The 27822-nt window shown below is 35.9% G+C and overlaps 5 protein-coding genes across 6 annotated transcripts; 1 reads left to right on the plus strand and 4 right to left on the minus strand.

Annotated features, from left to right (window-relative positions):
• Nucleotides 1-1485: 1485 nt before the first annotated feature.
• On the minus strand, nucleotides 1486-2780 carry LOC125222063. The gene is made up of 2 exons (XM_048124471.1): nucleotides 2661-2780; nucleotides 1486-2029 (listed from the first exon to the last, which is right to left on the minus strand). Exon 2 carries the CDS (start codon nucleotides 2024-2026, stop codon nucleotides 1697-1699), a length of 330 nt encoding a protein of 109 aa, XP_047980428.1. The 5' UTR covers nucleotides 2027-2029; nucleotides 2661-2780; the 3' UTR covers nucleotides 1486-1696.
• An 898-nt stretch (nucleotides 2781-3678) lies between these two features.
• Nucleotides 3679-12889, minus strand: LOC125222060 (ubiquitin-like domain-containing protein CIP73). Of its 2 annotated transcripts, none has more exons than XM_048124469.1 (18): nucleotides 12770-12889; nucleotides 11826-11977; nucleotides 11370-11487; nucleotides 10630-10728; nucleotides 10424-10539; nucleotides 10254-10322; nucleotides 9198-9359; nucleotides 9020-9086; nucleotides 8784-8935; nucleotides 7875-8039; nucleotides 7726-7797; nucleotides 7206-7329; nucleotides 6823-7134; nucleotides 6631-6746; nucleotides 6404-6559; nucleotides 4755-5366; nucleotides 4088-4243; nucleotides 3679-3998 (listed from the first exon to the last, which is right to left on the minus strand). In XM_048124469.1, exons 2-18 carry the CDS (start codon nucleotides 11952-11954, stop codon nucleotides 3936-3938), a joined length of 2688 nt encoding a protein of 895 aa, XP_047980426.1. In that variant the 5' UTR covers nucleotides 11955-11977; nucleotides 12770-12889; the 3' UTR covers nucleotides 3679-3935. The 2 variants fall into 2 exon arrangements, with proteins under 2 accessions (XP_047980426.1, XP_047980425.1); XM_048124468.1 differs by having other exon boundaries at nucleotides 4088-4246.
• Nucleotides 12890-15303: 2414 nt separating this feature from the next.
• LOC125223826 (alcohol dehydrogenase-like 7) lies at nucleotides 15304-17780 on the plus strand. The gene is made up of 10 exons (XM_048127122.1): nucleotides 15304-15456; nucleotides 15541-15677; nucleotides 15763-15809; nucleotides 16202-16524; nucleotides 16598-16680; nucleotides 16761-16836; nucleotides 16939-17003; nucleotides 17096-17191; nucleotides 17262-17426; nucleotides 17513-17780. Exons 1-10 carry the CDS (start codon nucleotides 15414-15416, stop codon nucleotides 17627-17629), a joined length of 1152 nt encoding a protein of 383 aa, XP_047983079.1. The 5' UTR covers nucleotides 15304-15413; the 3' UTR covers nucleotides 17630-17780.
• A 4412-nt stretch (nucleotides 17781-22192) lies between these two features.
• On the minus strand, nucleotides 22193-23141 carry LOC125223827. The gene has a single exon (XM_048127123.1). The coding sequence runs from the start codon at nucleotides 23083-23085 to the stop codon at nucleotides 22282-22284; it is 804 nt and encodes a 267-aa protein (XP_047983080.1). The 5' UTR covers nucleotides 23086-23141; the 3' UTR covers nucleotides 22193-22281.
• A 2621-nt stretch (nucleotides 23142-25762) lies between these two features.
• LOC125221500 lies at nucleotides 25763-26467 on the minus strand. The gene has a single exon (XM_048123618.1). It carries the CDS (start codon nucleotides 26465-26467, stop codon nucleotides 25763-25765), a length of 705 nt encoding a protein of 234 aa, XP_047979575.1.
• Between the last annotated feature and the right edge of the window lie 1355 nt (nucleotides 26468-27822).

Consider the following 27822-nt stretch of genomic DNA (forward strand, 5'->3'; position numbering starts at 1 on the left):
TTAATAAATCATAATAAATGAGGTAGAAATGCTATCCGACCAAATTTGTGAGATACATATCTTTGTATTTTTAGGAAAAATTTGCGGGTTCAGATGGGTCATAGAGAAAACCACGGGCTGACATAATAGATTAACTATGATATCAAACACTTAGAAATAGTCATATAAATATCTATATCTAGACATTACTAACTTATCAAATGGGCTCTTAGTGTGTATGAGTTTATGTTTAGCAATCGATCTAGTAAGAATATCAGACCAATTAATGAGTAGTGTGGTCAAACTTAATATAGTTGGCGTAATCATATACTATATCAAAATCTATGCATTTATGAGCACTAACAATGTGAAATAAAATTAAAAAGGCTAGGAAATTTGTTAGGTTGACTTCTTGTTATAATAACTTAAACAATTATGAATTGTCAATTGCATCATGTGTAATCTTCATTAATAGATCGAAAATTTTCTGGGGGGATCTAGAATTCTGAGTGGTGCAGTGATAATTAAATGTCAGATCTATTGTAGAATGACATAAATAGGGGAGGTGTAATTCGTTTCATGTGGGTTTCAACTATTTTTGGATCTTGCTATTAAAAAACATGGTAGTTTTGTTTGTTTGTAAGTGATAATATAATTAAATCATGAATTTGAAACAAAAATCAATGGTAGTACTTGGATTACTATTAATTTTGTTTGAAGAATTGTGAAATATTAAAATCAAATCAAGAATTTATTACTATTAATATCGTTTACAGGCTTTTGGTATTATGGCTTTTATAGGTGAAAACCGGTGGTAGTAATTAGCAATGATGAGAATTAATAGTGTACAAACAACTCACTTTCTAGAAAGTACAACAATTCAATGCCAGCAAATCCAAATCAATTTACTCCCTCCGTCCCACTTTAGAAATATCGATTAAGTTCGGCACGGATTTAAGAATTATAAAGAAAAGTTGGTAAAAAAAAATAGTGGAATGTGAATCCTACTTTTATATAGTATTAGTTTTGTACTCTCTCCATCCCTGATTAAGAGTCGCACTTTGACCGGACACGAGTTTTAAGAAATGTAAAGAAAATTGGTTGAAAAAGTTAGTGGAATTTGAGACCCATTTTTTTATATTGATTTTATAATAAAATGTGAGTGAATTGAGTTAGTGGAATGTGAGACCTACTCACTATTTATGGCAAAAATAAAGTGTGATCCTTAATTGGAGACGGATCGAAATGGAAAAGCGTGACTCTTAAATGGGGACGGAGGAAGTAATAAAAAATGTAAGTGGAAAAAGGTGAGTGTAATGTGGAGCCTATTACCAATTATGGAAAATTTCAACTGGGACTTCTAAAATGGGACACACAAAAATGGTAAATCAGGACTCCTAAAGTGGGACGGGGGAGAAAAACATTTTGAATAAAATGTATTCATTTGGAAAGTTGGACATCAAATTTATTTTATCACCTCAAAATATCAAATTACTCAAACCTCAATTCAAGTCCAACAAAAAAGGACTAAAAATATTGTATAATCTCAGTTCAAAATCCTCAATGAAAGAACACATTTCCCGGATAACAATATAACTCTTTCTAACTCCCTAATTTTCACAAACTTATTAGTAAAATTCTGATACAAATCATTCACCAGAAACAGCTCAAACAACCTTTTACAAAATGCTTATTGGGGGCAGAAGGGATGAGTGCTTCATTCATCTCCGAGGAGGAGGCAAAGCCTAGCAGCAAACGCTCCCGTGGGCTCAGCAGCGGCCTCAGCGCGTAGGCTCTCCTTGATGTGGTTCATGCGAGCAGCGAGGCTCCCTTGCTCCTTCTTGAGGGAGGCAGCATCCTCCGTGAGTTCGTGAATACGGTACTTATGGGCGAGAGATCGCAGGCTCGTCATTAGGATTCCGGTCATGATAGCAAACTGCACGAAGCTCGCTTTGTGTTTCTTGGCACTTGTGAGGAGGCTGGGATACTTGAGGCGGCCATCAGGGGTTCGGACAGTCTCGACAGACTGTGGTGTCGGGGTTCCCATGTTCTGTCGTCAAACAAACAATTTCAACACCAAATGAGTAGAGCTGTAAAAACATTCGGGCCAGGTCGCAACTTGCGTTGCAGACTCCCCGGCCCTGCACGGGCCACGTGCTATCGAGCAACACGAAACTTCATTAAACACATCAATTGAAAACATGCTCAGGAAAGCTAACTGCTTCTCCAATATAGAAACCAATACACCAAACCAAAGTATGCTTATTTTGATGCCCAATAAACACATCAATGAACAACATATATAGTATAATGGATTATGAACAGAAATCTACATCTAATTACACATACAAAAACATCTAATTGCACATACAAAAACTCATTTCTGTCTTTGATTTTTCTATCGACAGCAAAGAAGTCAGACTAGGAAATCGAATCGAGCTCTGCGAAATTGTTCGACAGAGGCACAATTCACAACTAATTCGCATCATAGAAATTGATAAATTCATTTGACAATGCATATCTCGCGATGTAATCAAATCCCTAAGAAGAATCGATAACCACTATCACAACAGAAAAACCACTCAACTGCAGAGAAAAACCTCAGCTGGAAAAATTAATCGGAGGAAATGGAATCAAAGTGAATCTACAAATAAATCGGCGGCGATTGAAGTAAAACTAACCTTGCGGCGGAGTCCGGTGACAGATTGAGAGTAAAATTTGGGGAAAGGGCGAGGATTTACGGTTTGGTGATAGAAAAATCGTTGGGTTTGGGGGAATTTGTGGAGCGGGCCGAATCAGCTTGAAATATTCGGGTCCAAGGCCCAATTATCTCAATGGACCGGGTTATTCAGGCCCGAATTTCAGACTTTTTTTTAAAAACAAATTAATACTTCATTTATCCCAAAAAAAATAGAGCATATTTATCATTTTTAGTTGTCCACAAAAAATATAGCATATTAAAAAAAAAAGTTTTCAATTTTTCTCTTACTTTTTTCCTTTCTCTCTTACTAATATGGACCTCACATTCCACTAACACCACTTCTCTCTTACTTTTTTTTTCCTTTTTTATTACTACTATTAATATGGACCACACATTCCATTAACATTACTTCTCTCTTACTCTTTTCCTTTCACTCTTACTTTATCAATTCTATATTAAAATTCGTCTATTTTTCATGGACGGAGAGAATATTTAATAACCAATTTAGTACAAAAATCACAATATAGTAACCATTTATAATATATTAATTATAATGAGAAACAATAAATACTTAAATTTTTAATTTGTGTTTGCTTCTACTCTTTCCACCAATTTTGTTCTTATTTTCAGCTACCACACAATGTCTCAATTGGAAAAATTCTAAACAGATTTCATTTTTTGTAACGATGAAACAAAATCAACTATTTATCCAAAAAAATTTCTTTGGTTTAAAAATTCCTACGGGCCTTTTTATTAGTTGAATCTTGAGGAGTTTGTAATTTCCCATCTCTCTTTATATAAATTTTAAAAACTGGAATATAAGTGATATTTCCATTTTCATTAAAATAAAAAATCTGGCTCACATATTTGCCACATTTATCTTTGAATCTCGTGCACTAGAAACAGTTCAAATATGAAGTTGTGATATTGATAGGACGCAAAAAGCAAAAAGAAATATACATTTACACAAACAAACTAGCATAATAACACATCCAAAGTTGAAAAGAAAAACTAAAACTTGATAAATCAAGGCCATGTGAATATTCCTCAACCAGCAATTCAAAGCCGTCTGCAACATAATTTCAAGCAATGTCATGTGCAAAGGTACTTGAAGATCAATTCTTTATACACCCTACCTGTTTGGACAAAATCACTTGTAATTGCGACAAAAGCAGACCACAAATGAGTTCAGTTTCCTGCTACCAGACGGCTTTGTATGAACAGAAGCATAATAAGGGTGAGTAGATAAGAGTTCCTAAGATTCTGGGTCATCGAGAATTCTTCGTGATACGTCATGGTGGAACATTTCCATGAATTCCTGTTGATAACCAAACAGAGAAATGGTGAAGCTTCATTCTGATGCTATAGCAGATTATTGAATGTAGAAAGTAAAGAAAGACCACGCACCTGAACGAGCCCTTCCTGACTGCCCAACTCGTTTACAAGATGTTCCACAGCACTGCCATCACCCAAAAGGTTTACTGCCCCGTCTACTAGAGAGTGGAAAACTTCCCGAGATGAACCATTATTTGTAAGCCTCTGAACTACTTGTTGGAGATCAATCTGCTGGTTCAGAGGTTAACAAAGCATACTTCATCAAACAAAAATATTGTAGGACTAAAAGTGAAAGACGAAGAATATTCACGTGGGAGATAGAAACCACAAGTTATTCTAAGGAAAAGGGAACAATAACAGTAGTTTGCATGTCAACGGTAGTATTAATCTCATAATCTCTCTCTCTCTATATATATATACCCGCCCCTCAACACAAACACAATATTTATGTCAAATAAAGAAGAAAACGTTGGACGCACACTTGTGGAAAATAAGAAATTTAAAAAATTTGATAAATCAAGTTTACACAAGAAAAATCTGTTAGTAATTTTGATTTTGTATAAAATAGTTCATCATTTAGTCCAAGGTTGCTTAAGGATATAATTCACGGTTTATGCTTAAAACGCTATTGCTCTTCTAGGAAATCAATATGTGGCAACTTTATATGCAATGTAGCCTTATAACCATGTATGATGCATATATGGACTTGAAACATATTCGTATAATCTTCTACACAAACCTGAGGGTCACCATTAGTTATTGACATCCCTCTTCTTGACCTATTCTCCAATAGCGCAGGTTCTGCTGGGGACGCTACTTCAGAACCAGACGAAATACCTCCTAAAGCCCCAGCAACAATAGGCATCATCTGTTGCATCATTCTTGACAAATCAAATCCTCCTCCCTGGCCTCCACCCATACCTGAAAACATGCTTCCAAGATCTTGGTTGTCCATCTGCTGTGCAATCTGATTAACTGTATTTCTCATTGTAGGATTTTGAGTGAACTGTTGCAACATATTTCTCAGCATATCTGGTGACCCGACCCCCGTCTGTTGTGAAACTCCAGACAATAGGCCATCTAGAGCAGGACCCTGCAGAATCTGGGACATTGCATCTGCCAAATCACTTTGGCCATCAACATTTTGCCTTGCTGCTGGCAGACTAGTTTCCACACCACTGGCAATATTAGGTGTTTGTGCTGAGGGTGAAGGATTTGTATTTCCACTTTTTGAAAGAGATGCAAGTGACTGCAAAACGTGTTGACCAACTGCTCTAGCTTGCTTTCCCTGACTATCAGTGTGTGAACCATCAACATCCTTGGGTTGTGCTGGTGGCTGCTTACCTCGCCTCTGCCACAAATATAAGCAGAAATAATACAAGTAATCATGAGAAACTCTGTAGCAAGAACTTAAGCCCCATGAAGAGACAATCATGATAAACTCATACACAATTAATCTGGACAACCTACTACATCGGTAATAGCTACAAGTCAAACATAAGAGCTTTAACAATCTCAGTTCAAATGCTACAGCAGAAGGTCATGAACAAGATTCACCTAAAAGCTATAGAATTAGTAGATCATTCATCCAGGAGCCCAACAGTGTCATGCACACAAAAATGAAAAGGTTGGACAATTTCAGACAAAAAAGAAAGGATTAGAGTGGATTGAAATTGCTAAGGCTGTATGTTGCTAGAGCATGTACTTATTAGGGTTCTTCTCCCCTTTAAAAGATGATTTTGTAGAACCCAGAATGCTAGAAAATAGGTTAGTCGGGACATATCCAAACCTAAATGCCAATAAAGATGTCCATGAGGCATCGCCACATTGGGTTGTGGAGGAAGCAGTCAGCAGGGTGAACTGCTGTTCAGTTAAGAGATTGGTGTACAGAGGGAACTAAAAAGAGAAACTATCAAACACACAGTATAACTATGGAGGCTAATACTTTTGGAAAGAGGGATTTTCCTTAGAGGCTAACTCAAACTCACTACTCATCCTTTAAATTCTTTGACTTGAACAGTTTTCCTGGGGCCACAATATCTATTTTCTTTATGTGTATCTAGGTTGATTGTTTGTGACACATCAGACATGTTTTCCAAGAAAGGGTTTACATAACTTTCACTCTCTTGGAATTGGATGTGCCAGATTAAAGTTCATTTCTTCTCATTAACTGAAAGTGTCTTATAGTAGCAAAATGATGTACATGTTCCCCTCAACAGTCTAACAAACTTACTCTAATTCTTCGTTTTAGTCCTCTCAATTTCATTTTACTTCTGTCATTACGTTTAGAAATTTAGAAACTATGAAAAATAATTGCAGACGTTATATGACATCATCTCTAAAAAATAATTATCTTCCGGTAGACCAGGAAATGGAAAAATGTCTTACCTTAGGTTGAAGGCCTCCAACTCCCAATCCGATTGGAACATTTGAAGAACCACCAGTGCTATTGTTACCTTGCTTGGATGTGCTTGACATTTCATGTGAGGCTCCATCAGAAGCAATAGAAGGCTCAAATTTGGGTTTGTGGTAGGAAGTTTCGACCTGTGAGTTTGTGTTGAGTAAGAAACATGCTGGGAGTTACAGAAGAACATCATTTTGCTTATACTTCTCACCTTCTGGTCATCCATATTGCTGGTCTCAGCAGCTGTGGTACCAGTTCTTCCGATGTCTGCATCTCTGGCACCAGACCGGGCACATTCCTCTTGATTACTTGAACTATCTGGTTGACCTTCACATATAGGTATACGTCAGTATACAAAACACTAGGGGGCAAGCATATTCTATAGGTGTGTAAATTGTAATACCTGATGGTGCATTGTTTTCACCCTGCATGTTAAGAACTAAACTTCTCATCTGGGAGCTGAGATCAGCTAAAGTTGAGGAAATAGATGTAGATTGTGGAGGCTGTTGGTCAACAGTACCAGTTGGTACAGCACCGGAAGCAGAAAATGAGATAGGTTGTGACTGAATAGAAGTTCTGGTAATGTTTAACCCAGTGGTTCCATGAGCTTGACCATAATCAGCAGATGCAGTTGCATTGGCAGCTTGCCCTTGCATTCCTTCTCCATTAGGAGCTCTGTTACCAACTGTAGAGACTGTAGGTGCCAGTGCTGCCCCTGATTAAACATCGTATGGCATCAGTACCCTTCGCAGAATTCTTACAAGCACATTCTTAAGTACAACATACCTGTATGGATGTGAATATTTACATTCCTTGGAACTGTAGCAACACCAACTGGACCCAGAGGTACGTGACTCGTTGAAACACCAGATGAACCGCCAAAAAGAGAGGTAGATTGGAGAGGAAATGGCTGCAGAAGATGATCAACTGTCAAAATCATTTTCCTATTATCATATCAGCAAGGTTTTAAATTATTAAGAACAGAGCATCAAGGAAGTTCAATGTATGAACTTATGGTCAACATACATACATACACTTGATACACACTACACAGACAAACCTTCAGAGAAGAAATAGGTTGATTCTTTTATCGACCAAAAGAATCTGAATTTTCATTAGAGATTTGGAGTACATACAAATCAGCAGATAGAAGTTCATAGCTATATCACCAGACAATGCAAAGTCAGCAAACATATATCTGAAGTCGAAATTGTGCTCCAATTTCACAACACAGCAAAAACAGTACAAGCACTATCTGAACAATATACAGGAACTATAATTTTCATACAGGTATTCAATTACAAACCTGGACCATAATCGGATTAGGCCCGGATGGAGATATATACACAGCAGGCCCAGTATTCACGAAAGAGTCAGCCTACATGAATACCAGTATATGTTAGTGGCTATCATTTAGACATTGGAAACTGCTTGAGTTTAAACATAAAGACATACAGGAGTTTGTCCCATGCGAAGAGTCAAAACAGTCCTCCCAAGCTCTAGGAAAAGAGCACCTAAATGCTGCATGGCCATGCCGAACTGAATGGATTCTGTCTGTACTTGCCCCCTTACGGTAGGATCATTCGACCCCCTTCCTTCATCCAAACGAACTGCAGTTCGCTACAAAGTATATTTATGGTATCAGAACCATTACAAATGAACTACAAAAGTAATAACACAAGTTCTATAGATGAGGTGCACCCGCCCGAATAATGATGAAGGATTTGATAAGATACTAAACCTAGACAGCTAGACTCCTTAAGTTCTTCACAATCTCAAAACTTGTGCTGTACTGTCACCACTCACCCTCTTTTCTAAGCTTCACAATTTAGATATACATTTATCAGAATTAATAGATTATAATCTTCGTCGTTTCCTGACAGGCTCAAGCCTGAGTACAGCTGTTGCAGCATCTTTTCTTAACCCACATCAAGCCTTGAAGAAAAGGATTAAATACTTTCTCCAATAAAATTCTTCCTTTCAGATGAAAAACATCACTCTCAAAGGCCAAAAGAAAAGGTATGTTCAAGATACAGAAAATCAAAACGCATTAGGGAATCGATAACCAAAAAAACTACAATCTCCTTTCATTTCCATGCCAATAGCTAACTAGACTAAGTTTCAGCAAAAAATAACTAGATTCTCTTGTTAAGTGTCATTGAAATGGCAACCTTCCAGTCATATGAAGAATACAAAGACTCAAGACCTCTGAGAAGAAGTAACAAGATAAACACATGTATCTATGCATGAGCCAAAACAAAAGAGATGGTGGTTACTAAAAAACAATATGAATCACAAATATGTTGGCCAAAGAAACTGCACTAAAAGAAGAAGAGAAATAAAAGCTTGCAGAATGCTGCTTACAGAAATCGCTGGGACGGCATGTTCACCAAGGAGACGTTGAGCACGCTGTAAGACAATGCTCAGGCCTTCAACTGTTGGTAAACCACGAGAATTTGGAGGCAATACAGTAGCAGGAGTGCTACCGCTAGCAGTGGACTGATTGGGTTGATTTCCTAATTCAAAGAAATCCTAGTAAGACATTTTATCATTTTATTTTATCAAAGAAAGACAACACACAAGGATATTGATGTTATTACCATTTTGCAAAGCCTGTTCCATTCTGTTCATATATTCAACAAGTGTGCTCAATGAATCAGGAACTGGCTGTGAAAGGGAAAGATTGACTTAGTGTAACCCAAAATAAACTTTCATGTGAAAAAAAATGAATCTTATTCAAGGCTTCATTGGAAGGCAGGTTATCTTTCTAGTTTCTACCATGTTCAAAGATGGAATAGCAACTGCTGCTCCCAGTGGGATTTGCATAGCATGGGATGCAGGTGGGCCATGGAAGGCTTGCCATGGGATGGACTGATTTCCACCCTGATTTTCACTGCCAGCCTGACCCTGGGATGCTTCTGTTGCATTTCCATGAGAGGCCTGAAAATGAGAAGGAACTGTTCACAACTAATTGAACTGATGAGCGTATAAAATTTTTAAAAAGATGACTACAAGTTCAATATAGTTCGAATCTTCTCACGGTGTACCCAACACACATTAAAGAACGCTTAAGATGGGAGTAATCAATCTGTTCTCATCATCATTTTCATGTGTTTATCAAAATCCTCTTTGATATGTAGTGGTCTGAGAAGGCCTTTAAAAGCGTAGGTCAAGTTTGGAATAATATCTCAAGATAATTCAGAGTGAGTTTGATTGTGTATACAACATACTCCCACTTTCCATGGTAGCTTGCAATACAGGCAGTGATTTCATATTTCACATAAATGAGCTAAGGTTCAACAGAATCATATTAATATATGAACTTAATCAGAAAGTAAAGCAAGCTTACATCAGCATTCGCTAATAAGGACTACTGTACACCCACAATGAACACAAGCAGAATAAAATAGTGCCCCAAAGAAAACTGATGCACATGTACCAAGTGAAAAAAAGAGAGTAATTAAATCAGAAAAGAATTAGGCAGGAATTCCAATTCCAATTGTGAATGAAGAGTGAAAAGCCCCAATAGCAAAGAGTAAAGGAAAACAGCTCGTGGATAATGTTAAAACAAGATACAGGTCACCATACTATTTAGCCTAAAGGAAATTGCAGTAATAGAGACCACGTAACTGAAAAGTGAAAACCCACAGATAACATATCCTATATCACAAGCGCAATAATCAAAGATAAAGTATAATATATAAACAACATTGCATAAGAACCACTACACAAGCATCTACAGGAAACTGCACAAATATACAAACAACTTGCTAAAAAGATAAGCGCACCAAGATAGATCATAGAGTTAAACTAAAAGAAATAGGAAACTAATACCGGATGCCCTGGTTGCAAGCCTCCTGTCAGGTTAGTGATCCCAATGTTGTTCAATACAGCCCCAATCACCTAAAAAGCATAAAAAAATCAGTGAATTGGCATGGAAAAGACAGCATACAATGTTCCATCAAGTTTTAGTTGGCAAACCATGCATAACAACATGGACATACCCGACTTATATCTGGCACAACAGCTTCGCCAGGATCCCCAACATTTAAGGTCCCCAATACAATACTATGCGCAACTGGCCCAATACGATGGCGTGGCCCACCAGCAGAATCCTGTCCTGAAGACAGAAAAAGGAAGCAATAAACAAACCTGGGAAACTTCTTGAAGACAGATAGACCAACATCACAGGATTGCAATTTCTCACAACCTCTAACGCCATTGTTTGAGGTTGCCTCTCCAGAGCTAGACCCAGTAGAAGGCTGTGGCTGCCTTTCAACTAAATGTAATGTATCCCCGTTTTCCACATCTATTACATTGTTAAGTGTAAACCATGAAGATGGTATGAAGTGCATTGCATTATTAGCAAATTCTATTAACCCCTCGAAATATTTTTCTAGGGGTAAGGCCATTAAACTTTATTTTTGTAACATGAAACCCGAAGAAGTTCCTTTTTTTAATGTAGACAGACGGTAGAGCTTTTGAACATTGATTTTGTGGAGAATTGGAGATCAAACCCCATTCTCTCGCCTCATAAAGGTCAGGAATACCACTAAGATACCAGACTTCTGGTATCACTAATACTTTACCATATACAATTCATGCATCAAATTAATTGTGTTACAAGCAAATAACACAGGCAAAAGCAACCAGAGAAGATAAAGAGTTACTAATAAAATGAATAACATGCGCTGAGGGAGTTCCACAAAAATCTGATTACGGCTAAGTGAATTTAGTTGCTAAATGCATCATACTAAAAGTTCAGGAACTTAACAGAAAAAAAAAAAAAAAAAAACTTAGCCTATAACATGGATCTTTAATATACATGCACAAAGATACCTCCCAATCTCTTCATCACTTAATGAAAAGTCTATATTATTTTATTTGTAATAATTGACATGCCGCTCAATTCATAAGTACATAAAAAGCAAGCACCAATTGGTAGGATACTATATTCTGAAAGACGATGCTCATCCCTCAAGACCTTGCCCCTAAAAATTAGACGCTGCTGCCCAACAGGAACACCACTTTGAATTGCTATTTTCTCCTTAAATGCTGATACAGGCATCTGAAATGGTGTTAATCAACATGTTAGACAATGAAGATAAAAATGACCAAAAAACAAGCTACAAATTATGGACTTATGGAATGGCCGAATAAAAACTTCTTTGAGGCTGTCTTAAAATTTATTCCTTTTCTCAGAATCATAAGGGGTAAACAACATATCAACCTCCAATATCTGATGGGTACTGGACGACATATGAACCCCAAAATTTACTTGGAAAAAGATAGTATGGCTGATTCAGAAAGAAGGAATAGATAATGCATCCAATGCCTCCCTAATCTGCATCTAGAATTAATTGTCTGCAAAGTAATTAAGTAATCACATAGTATCTAGGAAATTACATTCTTATCCACATGGAAGCTGTAAATCCGTGAATCCAGGGTCTTGACATTGAGCTGAAGAGTTGATTCTGAACTTCCACCACACACATCACTTGTACTAGATCCATCACTAGGCTTTGACTCAGCCATGTAACTTAAATGCCACTGTATATCTGGACACAATGAACATCATAAGATCCGGGTGTAGAACTGTAGTAAGTCTCATCATTGCAATAAAAAATTGTAAGATGAACTCATAAATTAAATGGTGTCATAAAACTCAACAAAGTCTCACAAGTTGTTTCGAGCTGTAAAAGTATCTACACAAGGGGAAAATGTACTTCACATCTCTTGATAGTAATGTTGATATTAATTTGAACAGCAAAAGACAAGACTCTTGAGCTTAGCTATCATTCAGCTACAAAACCTTTGGGCAATAATGGCTATGGATTTGCATCTCTAAAGCATGTAATTCTCGTTAATGTGAACCGAGTGATCGATCTAGTCATCATCCCATGTCTCATTTTGCTTTTTATTAACTCTACTAGTAATAAACAAGATGAAACTACTGCAAAAAACTAAAATAGTGGAACAAAAACGCATAAAATTGGAAGAATTAGCCATTCCTAATCATATTCTAAATTCGATTAGAAGTTCACATAATCCAGAGCAGTCCAACACAGCCATAATTCTCACAAATCAATTAAGCAACTTCCAATCAAATGGAAGGAGCGGCGCATTCAGGAAAAACAAATCAATAAAATGCTAACTTTTCTTCCATTGGCGATCACACGATACCACAAATAGATATATGGCTTCACAATAACAACTTGGGGAAAACAGAGTAAAACAGCTAGAACTTAGGGTTCACGATGGAAAATCATATCGCATAATAATAGAAGGAAAGGGGAATAGCAATCGAAAAAGGCTGATTCAAATGCAAAATCAAAGCAGCAAAATCGAACCTCTGTGATTTTCGGAGAGAAAATCGGGGAAGGGTGGATAGGAAAAGTGCTAGATTTTGGATTCAAAGAAATGATTTTGACGAGAAAAAAAAAAGAAAAAAAAAGCAACGTATTAACATTGTCAAATCTGTATTTCTTCCAGAAGCGTCTAGACTTTCCCAAATTTTCTTTAGTTTAGTAGGGCTTCGTTTAGGCTATAATCCTATTTTCGCCCCATAATTTTAGTACTATTAATTTTGATGGAAAATAATGATTCCTTCTTATCTAAAACTTATTTACTCTAGTTATTGACGGTTCTAAAATTAAAATTAAATAATACTTTACTATAAAAATCAGTTTTTCTTAACTTAGACTGCATCTTCATAACAAAAAGTCATAACGGCATAAGTTCGATTTTCAATCCTACCGAGTCTCCATATTATAAAAATCAATTGTGTTTGTTGATTCGAAATGGATCGGCATTCAATCCTACCGAGTCTCCTCATTACAAAAATCAATTATGTATGTTGATTCGAAATGGATCGACATCGAATTGAGCTGTACTTTTCTAAAAGAGAAGGCCAAGGAGAAATGCAAATAATCTACTAGCTCATTGTTTCAATGTTGAGAATACAAGTGTCGTGAAGCCTTGCCTCTTGTCTAGAGCCATCGTCTTCGTATACAGTTGTAGAATTCTCGTATACATTATGGGTATTGGAAAAAAATTAATTGGATAAAACAAAAGACAATGTTGGGCCACTATACTTGATTTTATATAAGTATGTACATATTTCGTTACGTGACAATGATTTTACATATCTACGTAACAATAAACATTGCTTTCTTAAACTCTTTGCCGAAAAATTTCGTGTCAACCGTAAGGATTGGATGGATTACTAAAAAAGGCTCATAACTTGAGCATAACTCCTAACCCGTTGGCACGACACATTGACTAGAGTCATTTATTTTCTTAGTTCTAACTCTAATAAGTAACCTACTTTGAATAATCTAATTAGGGATGGAGCCAAAAGTTATATTTGAGGGGCAAAATTATAAATATACAAATAAATTATTATAGAAATATAACAAAGGGAAGACAATTTAGCTATCCAAAGTCCTTGGTGACTTCCTTTGTTTCGATCTAGCTCTGCTTATTATGTTATCAAACTGCATACAATTTTTATAGACCTTTTTCTATTTTCCAGGGCTCTACGTATTTTATTTTGAAGGAGGGGCTATTTCATTTTAAAATATAGGACTGCGAATATTTTAGGGTAGTGTGTTATTTTTTTATTAAAATATAGGATGCATTTCAGTGGTAGAATAAATATATTAAAATAAAATGCTATGTATTCTTACATAAAATAAAATAAAAATTGAGGCAGGGGATTTGCCCCTTCTCAACATACACTAGCTCCGTCCATAAATCTAATGATCCATCTTATTTATCATTTGGAATTTAAGAGCATCTCCAATAGCGGCTAGCCCACCGGCTAGTCGAACTATTGGAACCGGTCAGCGGTATTTTGGCTAGTCGATCGGCGAGCTCTAGCCGATTTGCGGGCGTTAGCCGACCGCTGGCCGATCCCGCTAGTCGCCATTGTAGGCTCAATTTCGGCTAGCCTGTTGCATTTTTTTAATGTATTTTTTATGTATTTTTTTTATTTATTGCATTTTTTAATGTATTTTTTATGCATTTTTAATGTATTTTTTTATGATTATTTTTAGGATGGACCTTTTTTAATTTATATAAAATTATTGCATTTTTAATGTATTTTTTTAATAAATTAGTGAGGAGTAGAGTGGGGTGGTGGCTCGTGTGTGGAAGTCCGGATTTTTTTTTATTATGTAATTTTTTTTTATTTTTAGTTAATGTACTTTCTTTTATTTAAATAAAATTAACGAATTTTTTCCGTATATGTGTCGTAGATTTAATTCCGTATTTTGTGTTTAATTCCGTAAATGTAGTTGTTTTTGAATTATTTTTATTGCGGCTAGCCTGTGGCTGGCCCGCAAGGCTAACCTATTTGATTAAAATGATGATGTGGCAGGTGGAATTTTAGTGTTGATGACGTGGCAGAGAGAGAGTGGCTAGCATGTGGCTGGCCTAAAGCCATTGGAGATGCTCTAAGAATCACTTCCTACGATTTATTAAAAGATGCTCTAAGAGTCACTTACGCACTCGATAAATTCATGTCAAAATACTCTTCATAAAAATATCAAATCACTTATTTTTGAGTGAGCTCGGGATTTTAAGAGACACTGTAACATTTTCCTCATAAAAACTGAATGCCCAATCCATCATCATTTTCTTCATACCAAATCTAAACATAGTACAATTAAATAACTTTTGAATATCATACCAATTAGCTTGAAATACCAAAAGTCAATTAATAATTTATAAGCACTATTTGGTCATAAGTTTGGCAATATGTCATCAATTACTTAGGCAAGATTAAATTAATTTGTTAGAGTCCTCGTTGAAGAATCCAAAAGTTGTTACACAATAGTCTGGTACCCTGTCACACTTCAGATTAAAGATTCCACAACGTAACTACTGCGTCTGCATTATTACAAAATCAAAAATGGCCTTATCATTATCCTCTCCATCAAATTAAATCTGCACTTCTCATTTTCACATTGCCAAAAAATCAAATTTTTTTCAATGGCCAACACTACCACTGCGGGCAAACCCATTAAATGCAGAGGTAAATTACTAACCAATTAATAATACTATTAAATCTACTTATCTGTATACACTAATAAGCGGTCAACGCCGGCTGTTTTTGCAGCGGCGGTGGCGAGGGCAGCTGCGGCGCCGCTGGTGATCGAGGAGATCGTCGTCGATCCTCCTAAATCCGGCGAGCTTCGCATCAAAATCATCTGCACTTCTCTCTGCCACAGCGATGTCACTTTCTTGAACTTAAATGTATGCTAATTACTATCAATTTCACCCATCAATTTTGATTTGTTTTCTTCAACCTTACCTTTGTTTTTTCGGTCAACTCTTGAAGGTGCCGACGGCGTCGTTTCCCAGGATTTTTGGACATGAAGCAGTTGGGTAATATTTGATTTTATATTTACTTTGCTGATAAACTATTTCCAATTTTCATGGATCCTAATCTTAGAGAATATGTCATTTTCCCCTAATTTACATAAAAGATGCATTCTGTGATGAGATAAAAATCGAGTCTTGCAAAATCAAATTTCCAAAAATTGAGTCTTGCAAAATCAAATTTCCAAAATTTGAGTCTTGACAAATCAAATTTCCAAAAATTGATCCTTCAAATGGCTCTGTCTCCACTTGAAGTGTGGTGGAGAGTGTTGGCGAAGGGGTGACCGAGGTTGTCGAAGGCGACATGGTCATCCCGATTTTTATGAGATAAAAATTGAGTCTTGCAAAATCAAATTTCCAAAAATTGATCCTTCAAATGGCTCTTTCTCCACTTGTAGTGTGGTGGAGAGTGTTGGCGAAGGGGTGACCGAGGTTGTCGAAGGCGACATGGTCATCCCGATTTTTATGTCAGAGTGTGCGGAGTGTAGAGACTGCAAGTCCAAGAAGAGCAACCTATGCACCAAGTACCCGTTCAAAATCGATCCCTGGATGCACGATGGCTCGAGCAGGTTCAGGGACCTCAACGGGGAGACTATACACCATTTCATGTTTGTGTCTAGTTTCAGTGAGTACACTGTTGTTCATCTTGCTAATGTGATCAAAGTCGACCCGACAATCCCTCCCAACCGGGCTTGCCTCCTTTCCTGTGGAGTCTCCACAGGTATGTATGATCTGATTAAATGGAGTTGATAATGATATGCATAGAATTTGAAGCACGTCTGATGTTTTTCCAGGCGTGGGAGCGGCTTGGAGGTCAGCAAGCGTCGAAAAAGGATCTACAGTTGCCATCTTCGGTTTAGGATCAATTGGATTGGCAGTAAGAATCCCTTCCTTTTTCTCTGTTTTTCGTCTCTTTTTTTCGTGTACATCTCTAGATAAACTAGGCGTGGTACGAAGGTTGCAGAAGGGGCGAGATTGTGTGGTGCTGCTCGAATCATTGGTGTTGATGTGAACCCTGAGAAGTTTGAACCGAGTAAGCCCTCCTCTTAATATAGAAAGAGTAATGAAGCTTAAATGATCATTGGATTTGAGAAATCGACATAATACTTATTCTGTACTAATATCTTCATCACAGGTAAAAAGTTTGGAGTGACTGATTTCATCGACTCAACAAGCTGCGGTGATAAATCCGTAAGCCAGGTGAGGAAGTTCGCCACTTGCATTCTTCTCGTTTAGAAATATGTACTAGTACTATATTTCTCGTTAGTCAAGTGTTGCTATGGTTAATTCAGATGATAAACGAGATGACCGATGGAGGAGCAGATTATTGCTTCGAGTGTGTTGGAAGGTCATCCCTAGTCGAGGAAGCATATGCCTGCTGTCGAAAGGTTTGTCCTCCGGCCTTGAAGGTTTAATTAACACGAGTTTTTGTGCTGATTCCATGTTACATTACACCAGGGGTGGGGAAAGACGATTGTGCTTGGGGTGGATAGACCCGACGCGATGCTCCAATTCAGATCTGTCGAACTTCTCGTTAATGGAAAAACTATATCGGGATCCTTGTTCGGAGGTCTCAAGACAAAGTCGGACATTCCAATCCTCGTTAAGAAGTACATGGATAAGGTATATCAGTATCGTGTTCGTGTCCGTGTTCGTGTTGCTTGTTGTATTGAGTGATAAATTAGAGGTTTAATTTTGCATTGGTGCAGGAATTGGAGCTGGATAAGTTTGTGACACATGAGGTTGGATTTGAAGAGATCAATAAAGCTTTTGATTTGCTTCATCAAGGAAAGAGCCTCAGATGTGTGATTTGGATGGATAAGTGAATTTGCCTTTTAGTGAGATCTCTTTGTTACTATATTTTTATATAATGTGAGTGATGAGAATATTCCACAGTTGATGCCAGCGTGGAATATCTCAACGAAATAAATGAAACACAAGCATTTGTTTGTGAATAATATAAAGTGGTGAACGATATTGTGATGGGTGCTTAACTTTTTTTTTTCAATAATTGAAACACAAGCATATTTGTGTATAAAGTATTAAAAACGTGGTGAACAAAATTGTGATGGGTACGATGGGGCGGAGGATGCCATCACAATGGGGCGAGGATGCAACGGAGGACGCGCATCATCTGCGGAGGATTGATCATCGGTTGTCCATCGTCCGCAACCCTACAGTGGTGGACGAAGGGGCGGAGGACGCATCCTCCGTCGCATCCTCCGCCCATTGTTATGGCCCCGAGCGCGACCACGGCCCCGACTTCGGCTGCGGGACATGCCTACAGGGAGTTGGTGGCCTCCTCCGACTATAGGACGTTGTTGGACACGCACAACACCCTCAGGCAGACGGACAACCCGACTCAAATCACGTACCTCCAGGATATGATCGATGAGCCTCCGCTGCAAGTTGGGAATGCTTTAGACTAGCCTCTTTTTATCTGTAGTGCACTTTTTTTTATTTCTAATTTTGTAACTTTTTTTTTATTTAAGTAAATGTAGGATTTGCCTTAATTGTGTTGCTTTTTTATATTTATTTTGCTTGATATATTTGCAAACATAAATTAAATACAAAATAGAAGTAAAAATTATAGGGCAGACTATAAGGCGGGCTATAGCCAGTCCGCCCCATTGCAGGTGGAAGGGGCGGAGGATAGAATGCTGATGTGGCGGAGCATAGGGCGGAGCTATCCTCCGCCCCATTGTGAATGCCCTTATATGTCTCGTTTATAATAAAAAATCCAAACTTAAATATTTGTTTGAATAATATAAATAACAATAATATTGGGTAATTATGTGTCTGTTTCACATTATTTTTGTGGTTTTCTCATTGTTTTTTATTGAAGTCTTTTTCTTCTAATTTTTTTAAAAATCTTTAATACCCCATAAAAAAAATCACATTCTTCTACTCCACAAATTCACCCGGTGTTCATTTGTAAAGTTAACGCAGTTAATTAATTATCGTCTCGATAAAATGTAGTACTCCATGAAATGTCATTAATCAAATTAATTTTCTATTCTTAATCCCTGTCTCGATATATAGATCTGCCATATAGTGATCTTAATGAAGTGCTACTCAACAGTCAACTTTAATCAAGGCACATGCTAAGATTTATTTGATATTCATTCTGATCTTAAACGGCATTCACGTTTTTAATTTGTGAGTCTAAAAACCCATAATATTATAAATAAATAAAAATAAATAATAAAGTTTACAAAAACATTGTGCCGGATGCTACGGATATCATTTACATATATCCAAATCAATCATCGTTTGTTATGAAATAGGGATACAAAAAAATAAAACAAGCTATTGATGTCTAATTTATTAGCCACTACAAAGAAATAATAGTTGGTGTGGTTGTTGGTAAATAATGAGTAGATAATCGGCGCTAAAAATTTTATCATGCATGTGACTATGTGACCGTGCATGTACACATGCACATTGCAATTTTTATCTCTTCAAGAGATTCTCTCTCACATGTTATAATAAAAACAACAAAGAAAATAAAGTTACTCAACATGAATAAAATACAATATGCATGGCACTAATTGATAGGAGAGTTTTTTTACTAATTAATTATGTAAGAGAGTGGTTCATTGTTAATTATGCATATCAAATGTTTGATTTAAGCCACTTTTAAATTTTCATCTTTATAAGATTGTTCAGTTTTCGCTATTGCTCAGGATTGCTCAGTTTTCGCTATTGCTCGTGACTAGAGACTGTGTTTATAGTAGTATATATTCTGTTTCTTATCTTTCTCAAAAACTTATCCCGTGATAATATATCTCCGTTTTTTTTTAATCTTGTATTTTATCACAACTAGTATCTACTCCCGTGCGATGCACGGTTCAATTAATTTTACGAAAACTAATTTAATATATCACTTTATCATCACTCGAATTTCAAAACTAAAAAACTAAACTTGCGAAAAACTTAACATCTACAAAATATTTACAATAGGAATATATATAGACGGCATATGTATTTGTTCTAAAGTTTTCATCCTACTTTTTTTCTCTTCTAGAATTCTCTACTTTTTTCTTATATATTCTATTTATTCCTAGATATTTCTATTATAAATTATCGTCAAATTTTAATTATAAAAATCTGGCTTATTATTTATTTGAACACATTCCGTACAATAAAAATACTAAAATAAGAAGACGATGAAACACTACTCAATTGACAAAATATTTTTTCTCAATTCAATAGGTTAGGAATTCAGATCATCACGAGAATTAATAGGCAATCTTTATTGATCATTTTTTTCGGGAGAGATGTGGTAAGTAGGTTTAAGATGGTTTTCTCAATTTCATATACAATTGTACTTCCACAAGTTACAATTTGTATATTTAATACTCCTATAATTTTTTTTATTAAATAGATGTATGAATATAGCAATAATTAAGTATAAAAATAAAATTATAATATAGTAAAATTAATCACAACTAATAACTACAATGTCAATCTTGAGTAATTTAAGTAAAATGTTAAAATCAATTATGCAATTAGTATAATATTTAAAATTATATTAAAACAACGAAAACACATATATTGATTAAAACATTTTTTGATATAAAAAGAACAATATTATTTAAACAATAAATAGTAAAATTTAATGTCTAACACCATAAATATGAACTTATTAATATACAATTTATAATGTTCAAAATATGGAAACCATTGTCATAGAAAAATATAATAAATATAATCTACCTTCATATTTTATCAATTTCAAAGATCTACTCCGTCTGTCCGCTATTAAATGTCTCATTTTTCCTTTTTCGTCCGTCTGCCAATAAATGTCTCATTTCTCTTTTACCATAATTGGTAAGTGTACCCTACATTCCACTAACTCATTTCACTCACATTTTATTACAAAACCAATATATAAAAGTAAGTCTCACATTCCACCAACTTTTCTACCCACTTTACTTCATAAAGTTAAACAATTTCTTAAAACCCGTGTCGGTCAAATATGAGACATTTAATGGCGGACGAAGAGAGTAATTTATTAAATTAAATAATAAATTCATCACATTAATCCAAGTCATCACATAAATCCATAAGAATTTGTTATATCATATATGTCTCATAAAAAAATAATCATGTAAACCCTTCACCTATATAATTGGGTCAACTAATTAGAAAATGTATTGCTAACAAACAATTTATTAGGTATAGTAACTTATTCATATTAAAACATTACCCTCCGACTTCTCTTTGTACTCCAATACATCTCTACCTTATCATTTTTCCCGATATCTTTTATCCGCCTCCATCTAGTTCGGGTGCCCTTCTTCATCACCAGTTATCATCTTCTGCACCTTTCTTGTCCTACACCGGCGCAATCTATTCCATAAGCCAATTTTTCACCATCTACATGTAATAATTTCAAACAAAAATCAACTACATACCCTACATTACAACTTTTGCCATTTCGTTGACTTAGGTGCTCTTTTTGCATGAAATCTGTTGTCGTTTCTTTTATAAATTATGGCAAATGACATATTGTTACCCTACATTACAACTTTTGCCATTTCGTTGACTTAGGTGCTATTTTTGTATGAAATCTGTTGCCGTTTCTTTTATAAATTATGGCAAATGACATATTGTTTAAAAATATAGCTAAATGATTCAGATACTTTTAGTCGACATTAATTTATAATTTAGTGGATATTAATTTATAGTTATACCAAATTAATGGCATTAACATCCTCCATTTGACTACATAGTATATAAATATGTTGCCGTCTCCTTAATAAATTATGGCAAATGACATATTGTTCGAAAAAATAGCTAAATGATTCAGATACTTTTAGCTGACGTTAATTTATAGTTTAGTGGATATTAATTTATAGTTATACCAAATTAATGGCATTAACATCATTTGACTACATAGTATATAGTTATACATTTAATGGCATTAACATTTCACTTGGCTACATAAATTATAAACATAACTTATTAAGTAATATTTATAATTATTCCCAAAATTTATACATATTCAAAATATTGCTCAAAACTCGGCTTTTATATATGTATAGATATCGTCTCAAAGTATATATTTCTTCATTGTTCAACAATTTATCAACATCTAATCAAAGTATATTTTTCTTCATTGTTCAACAATTTATCAACATCTAATAAAAACACGTCTTTGTTTTGTACGGGATTGCTCAGTTTTCGCTATTGCTCATGACTAGAGGCCATGTTTATAGTAGTATATAGTATTTCGTTTCTTATCTTTCTCAAAAACTTATCCCGTGATAATATATCTCGTTTTTTTTTATCTTGTATTTTATCTGAGTATCGTCTCAAAGTATATACTTCTTTATTGTTCAACAATTTATCAACGGCTAATGAAAACGCGCCAGAAATATGAAAATTTGTGACCCGAATATATATTTATCAAAAATTGTAATCATCCTCTATACATGGAGATATTCACTCAAATGAATATACATATCAATGATCATTGATCGGTGAGAATGTTCAACAATGTAACCCTAGATTGAACCAATTGCCTGAACAATCTCTCGAATCCTCCCTCAAATTCCTCAATAATTTCATCAACGATTTGCAGCCTTTTCTGCACATCACACTTCATTTTCCCCTGAAGCCCCAAATCCAAACTCTCAACCTCATTCACACCGCTCCTCTCCTTCCCCGATTTCGCCGCCACCAGCTTCGAAACCAGCGACCAGCCGCCCGGCCGCGCCGCCGCGTACGACAGGAACACCAGCACGCTCCTGAAATTCGCGATCGTGATTCCAGCCAATTGCTTGAAGAAGAAGCCGAAATCGCCGTCCGCGTTCACCGAATGGCTCGATCCGCCTCCGACGATCGCGCTCTCCGATTTTTTGAGGCTTCTTAGCGTTTTCGCGACGGTTTTCTGCATCCTCTTCCTGAAGGAGAAGTACGCGGCGACGTCGTTTTGGACGGATTCCGAATCCGCGCCCTTCCGCCGCATCGCCGATTGAAGCGCGCGCACGTTTTCTCGCATCATCTGGAGCAGATCTCGGATCGCGCTGCACGCGTCGAGCAGATCGACGGATTGCGAGAGAGATTCCTCCATCGATTGAGCTCCTGATTTCTGAGAAAACTCCTCAAACGAATTGTAGAGCTGCGCGAGCGCGACGAGACCGGATTGAATCGAATCTGAGCTAGCAGATCCGCATTTCAATTTCTCGAATTCCGATTCGAAATTGTGTGAGCTCACTTGATCTAATCTCGAAGGTAGACTGATTGATCTGAATTTTGTTTGTGAGATCGCCATTTCGTTGATTTTGTTTCTTCGATTGAATTTTGAAAGAGAAGGCGTTGGATATTTGTTGAGATTGAGCTGGTTGAAGAATTCGGAAAAGAAGAGGTGTATTTATAGGGACAAGCGTGAATTTAATTTAGCGGCAGAAATTGGTGATGTTGCATTTTGGCCTTATTAGATTTATGTTTTTTAATTGAGTAATGATAAATTATCAAATTTATTAAATCAAAAAGGGACAAATTATGATCAAATAATAGTAAAATGTAGTGAATTGATAGGGCAGGTGGCTTGATAACATTGAGCAATAAAATTTGGTGGTTACGTGGCCTTCATGCAAATGCAATGTCTCTTTAATTCATTTGAAGCCAACAATCACAAAATTTCAATTCTTTTATTCTGAAAAGCTCAACGCATAACGTGCTCATTGAGATACACAAAATCTATATTTAGCTTTCTTGCAGAGAGAATAAAAAATAAAAAATAAAAAATACAAGTATGCATTCTAGTTTTATACTAGTATATTGGTTTTAATAAAATATTAATGAAATAAAAAAATCCTGTTTATTGGCCTTCAATGCCTTTTTACTCTTATATCTTCGTAATGCACAGAATAGGACTAATAATGTAACACGCGATTAGTTACTTAATTTTAATCTTAACCGTCTGATTGATATTATCAGTCATAGGAATAGGGAAGGTAACTATAATGAGGAGATTATGATCAGACTCATTTACTACAAAATAATAAAAATTAAGTAAAATTTATTTTTGTGGATTGATCGAAAAGAAAATACTATAAAACGAGGAAGTATTGCTTTATTTGGAGTGACTCAAGTGAGTGGTTGAATTACTTTCCTAATATTTTACACAATTCACCAAATAAATGATTAAATTGTTCGTGTCAGTCTTTTAACAAACACATGTGTTACACTAGCCATTAATACTGAATAATGCATATATGTAAAATAAATCTATTTTACTTTTGATAGCGTTCTGATTAATTAAATCTATTATTAAAATGAATACATATTAATAAATGAAAAAGCGCAATATCACTGCGCTCTGCTCTGCGAATCCCATACATTTGGGAAGACATGAGTGGCCGACTCCTCACTCGCCACGTGTCTTATTTACTTAAATATTTCCAATTTAATATAGGTCATCCAATAATGCACCAATTCCATTTTGGTTATTTATTTCTTAGTGTCACACGACACGTTGCGCATGTCACATTGGCCACTTCAACACAAAATCTCATACCCATTCCCAATTTATGTATAGGTTGAGTAAATAATAAATTCAAAGTTGGCCAACCGGATTTTGCGATTCAATCTTTCAAAAAATACATAAAAAATGCCAACAAATTTATTTCTCCCTTACTTTGAATCCAGCCATCAGTCTATGTCAAGAGAAGATACAGAACAGCCTATTTTGTCTTTTTTCTCAACCTTTATTCTATTTATTTATTTATGTGATGCAATTATTTTATTTATTTATGTGATGCAATTATGTAAAAAGGTATGATTTTTGATTGGTTAGAGGCATTTATGATAAATATAAATTAGAGTATGCATGAGATCATATAATAAAATGTTAAAAGAAATGTATTAGTACTATTTTTAGTGCAAATTAGAGTATGAGATCATATAATAAAATATAAAAAGAAATGTATTAGTACTATTTTTAGTGGACGTACACAAAAAATGTACGCACTAGTAATTGTTGTACACTATTGGGAGACACGAGGAATAATACTTTGGCATATGTGTTGTCGTGTTGATAATGCTTGACTTATAAGGTTGAATAAATTTGCTAATAGTATATTCGTAAGCTAGTTCGAGAGTATATATAAGCTACTCCATTAATTAATTAATTTGTTATTATATTTATGTTAACCTTTTTTGTTACTATAAAATGTATTGAAGGTGATACGTTAGAACCTTTTAATGCTTATCGATGTACGTATTTTTCTTTTAAGCATTAAGATAGGAAGGAAACTAATGAGATTTAAACTTGACTTCCATGTAGGGCTGGCAAATCGTGCGTGTCGGGTCGTTATCGTGTCGACACGATAACGACACGAACACGATAACAACAAACACGAACACGACCCGTTAAGAAAACCTCAAACACGAACACGAACACGACCCGCTACCCTCAGACACGAACACGACACGAACCCATTAACGACACGAACCACTTCGGGTCAACACGACACGATAACAACACGTATTGAAAAATGAGATTTAAGAGTCATTTAATAAGTATTGAAAAATGAAAATAATAAGAATTAATAATATTAATATATTATTTATTAACGGATAACACGAACACGACACGAACACACATTGTTAACGGATAAGACGAACACGACACGAAATTTTCGTGTCCTTAATGGGTCGACCCGATAAGGACACGAACCCAATAAGCTCTGACCCAAACCCATTAATTTCGTGCCGGTTCGTGTCGTGTTATCGTGTCGTGTCAAAAATTGTCAGCCCTACTTCCATGGTATATATGAGATGGGTCAAAGGATTTTTAGTTACATGGCACACAAGGGGATTAAAACTTAAATCACAGAATACTCTATAAATACATAGAATTTTAAATCACTCAATATTATGGAGTATCAACATTTCTCAAATCACAAAATTACAAAAATTTGCAACCTCTTATCATACTCAAATCACTAATGATCAGTGAGAATGTTAAGAAGATTAACCCTACTTCTCACCAATTCCCTAAACACCCTCTCCAAACCCTCTTCAATCCCACCAACACAACAATCAAGATTTTGCAAACTCACCAACACCCTCTCCTTATCAAATCCACCAATATCCCTCAAAGCCAAATCCACACATCCAACCTCATTCACAACACCTTCATGTTCACATTTGTTACGCACCACCCTCGCCCTAACCGAAAACGACGACGACGACGATGAGAAGAAGAGCAACGCGCTCCTAAACACCCCCACGGCGACGCCCCTCAAAGCATCCGTCCCGCCCTCGAACTTCTCGAGCGCCTTGAGGCTTTTCTTGACGCATTTTTTCATCCGCTTCCGTGACTCCGCGTAAGAAGCGACGTCGTTTTGGAGGCCCTTCCGCCTCAGCGCGGACTGGAGCGCTCGGCCGCTCTCCTTCGCTATTTGTGCCACTTCTCGGATGCTGCTGCAGCAGTCGAGGAGCGCGACCGATGCCTCGAGGGCGTGGTCGATCGATCTAATTTGTGTGAGGTTGCTGTTGATGGAGTTGTTGTTGTAGAGCTCGGCCAGCGTTGCTAGGCTGGAGATGATGGAGTTTGAGGTGAGAGAAATGGATCTGAGCTTCTCTAGTTGAGCTTCGAATTGAGTTGGATGCAGCCTTGATGGGAGACTGATAGACCTAATGTCCATTTCAAGAGAGTTTGAGAAATGGTGGTGTTGATTAATTTTGCAAATTGTTGGTGATTGTCTATATATATATATATATGGGCATGTTAGCGTGCCATCGCCCCTTAAAATAACACCATACCACCATTTTTAGTCAATCATTTGTACACGTGGACGAATAATAAGCTGCCACGTGGCAAAAAAAAAAAAAAAATCTCAAAAAAGACGGGCAGCAATATGCTGGTCTTTGTACAATAATTTTTCTTGAACAGCAATATCCGACACACTATACAACAATCTATAGATTGATGTGTAGCGTTTGTAATATTGCTGTGTAGCGTTTATAATATTGTTGTATAAGTGATGTCACGGTGTCACTTTAAGATGAATTGTCATTTTAACACAAACTCCTCCCTCTATATATATATATATATATATGGACAGCAATTTGTGGAATGATTAGTGATTGTATTTTTTATATTGACTTTGTTGGGGTTTTCACTAGCAATCCAGCATAGTATAATGTTATTTTGTAAAGATTAGGGTGATGGCTTTAAATTGCATTGAATATTGACCATGGACTAATGCTAGATTTTATATTTGTCTCTTTGCCTGCCCAATCAATACTATGATTCATTCGACCAATTCTAGTCCCATTTTTATTTTATGTCACTTGAAGGACTTTCAACGTATTTGTACGTACGACGTTGAATTTCTATTGCTAATGGCTGCTAACATTTTTTAAATATAAATGAATCCTACCATACAAGAATTATATAGTACTCCACTATTCATTTTTGCCTAATATTGCAATAGAACTATGTTTAGAAAACATTGACCATGAAAGAACTTTATTTCAAGAATATAATATTCACTACTACCATTTCCAAAAGACATGATCAATTTGGATGCTGTAAATTAGCTTAGCATTGTTTCGACACAAGTAGTGTGTACTAATTACTACACTAGAAACCTTGAACAAAACCAATGATTTCAACATCAATATTATTGGTAGGTGCTAAAGGGTTTGGTGAAAAGGAAGAAATGAGTTGGCATGATAGGCTATGTTAGGCAGACAAGGAAGCACTTATGTGTCATTAGATTTAATTTATACTCTCAATCCTATGAAATTGGTTGATTTGCTAATTATTGATTGATCCAACAATCCGAGATTTGGAGTGGGAGACATAAGAAAAAGCTAGAAGAGGAGACATAAGAAAAAGAACTAATTGTAGAGACATTTACTTTCGTTCAATATTAAAAAAGAAGATATAAAAATCTCATCCCTATATACAAAGAATCAAATGGAATATATTTTGATTATAAATCATGTTTACCTTACAAGAAACAAGAAACAACTAGTATGAGATTTATGCAGC

This window comes from Salvia hispanica, chromosome 4, assembly GCF_023119035.1.
Source record: "Salvia hispanica cultivar TCC Black 2014 chromosome 4, UniMelb_Shisp_WGS_1.0, whole genome shotgun sequence".
Taxonomy (NCBI): domain Eukaryota; kingdom Viridiplantae; phylum Streptophyta; class Magnoliopsida; order Lamiales; family Lamiaceae; genus Salvia; species Salvia hispanica.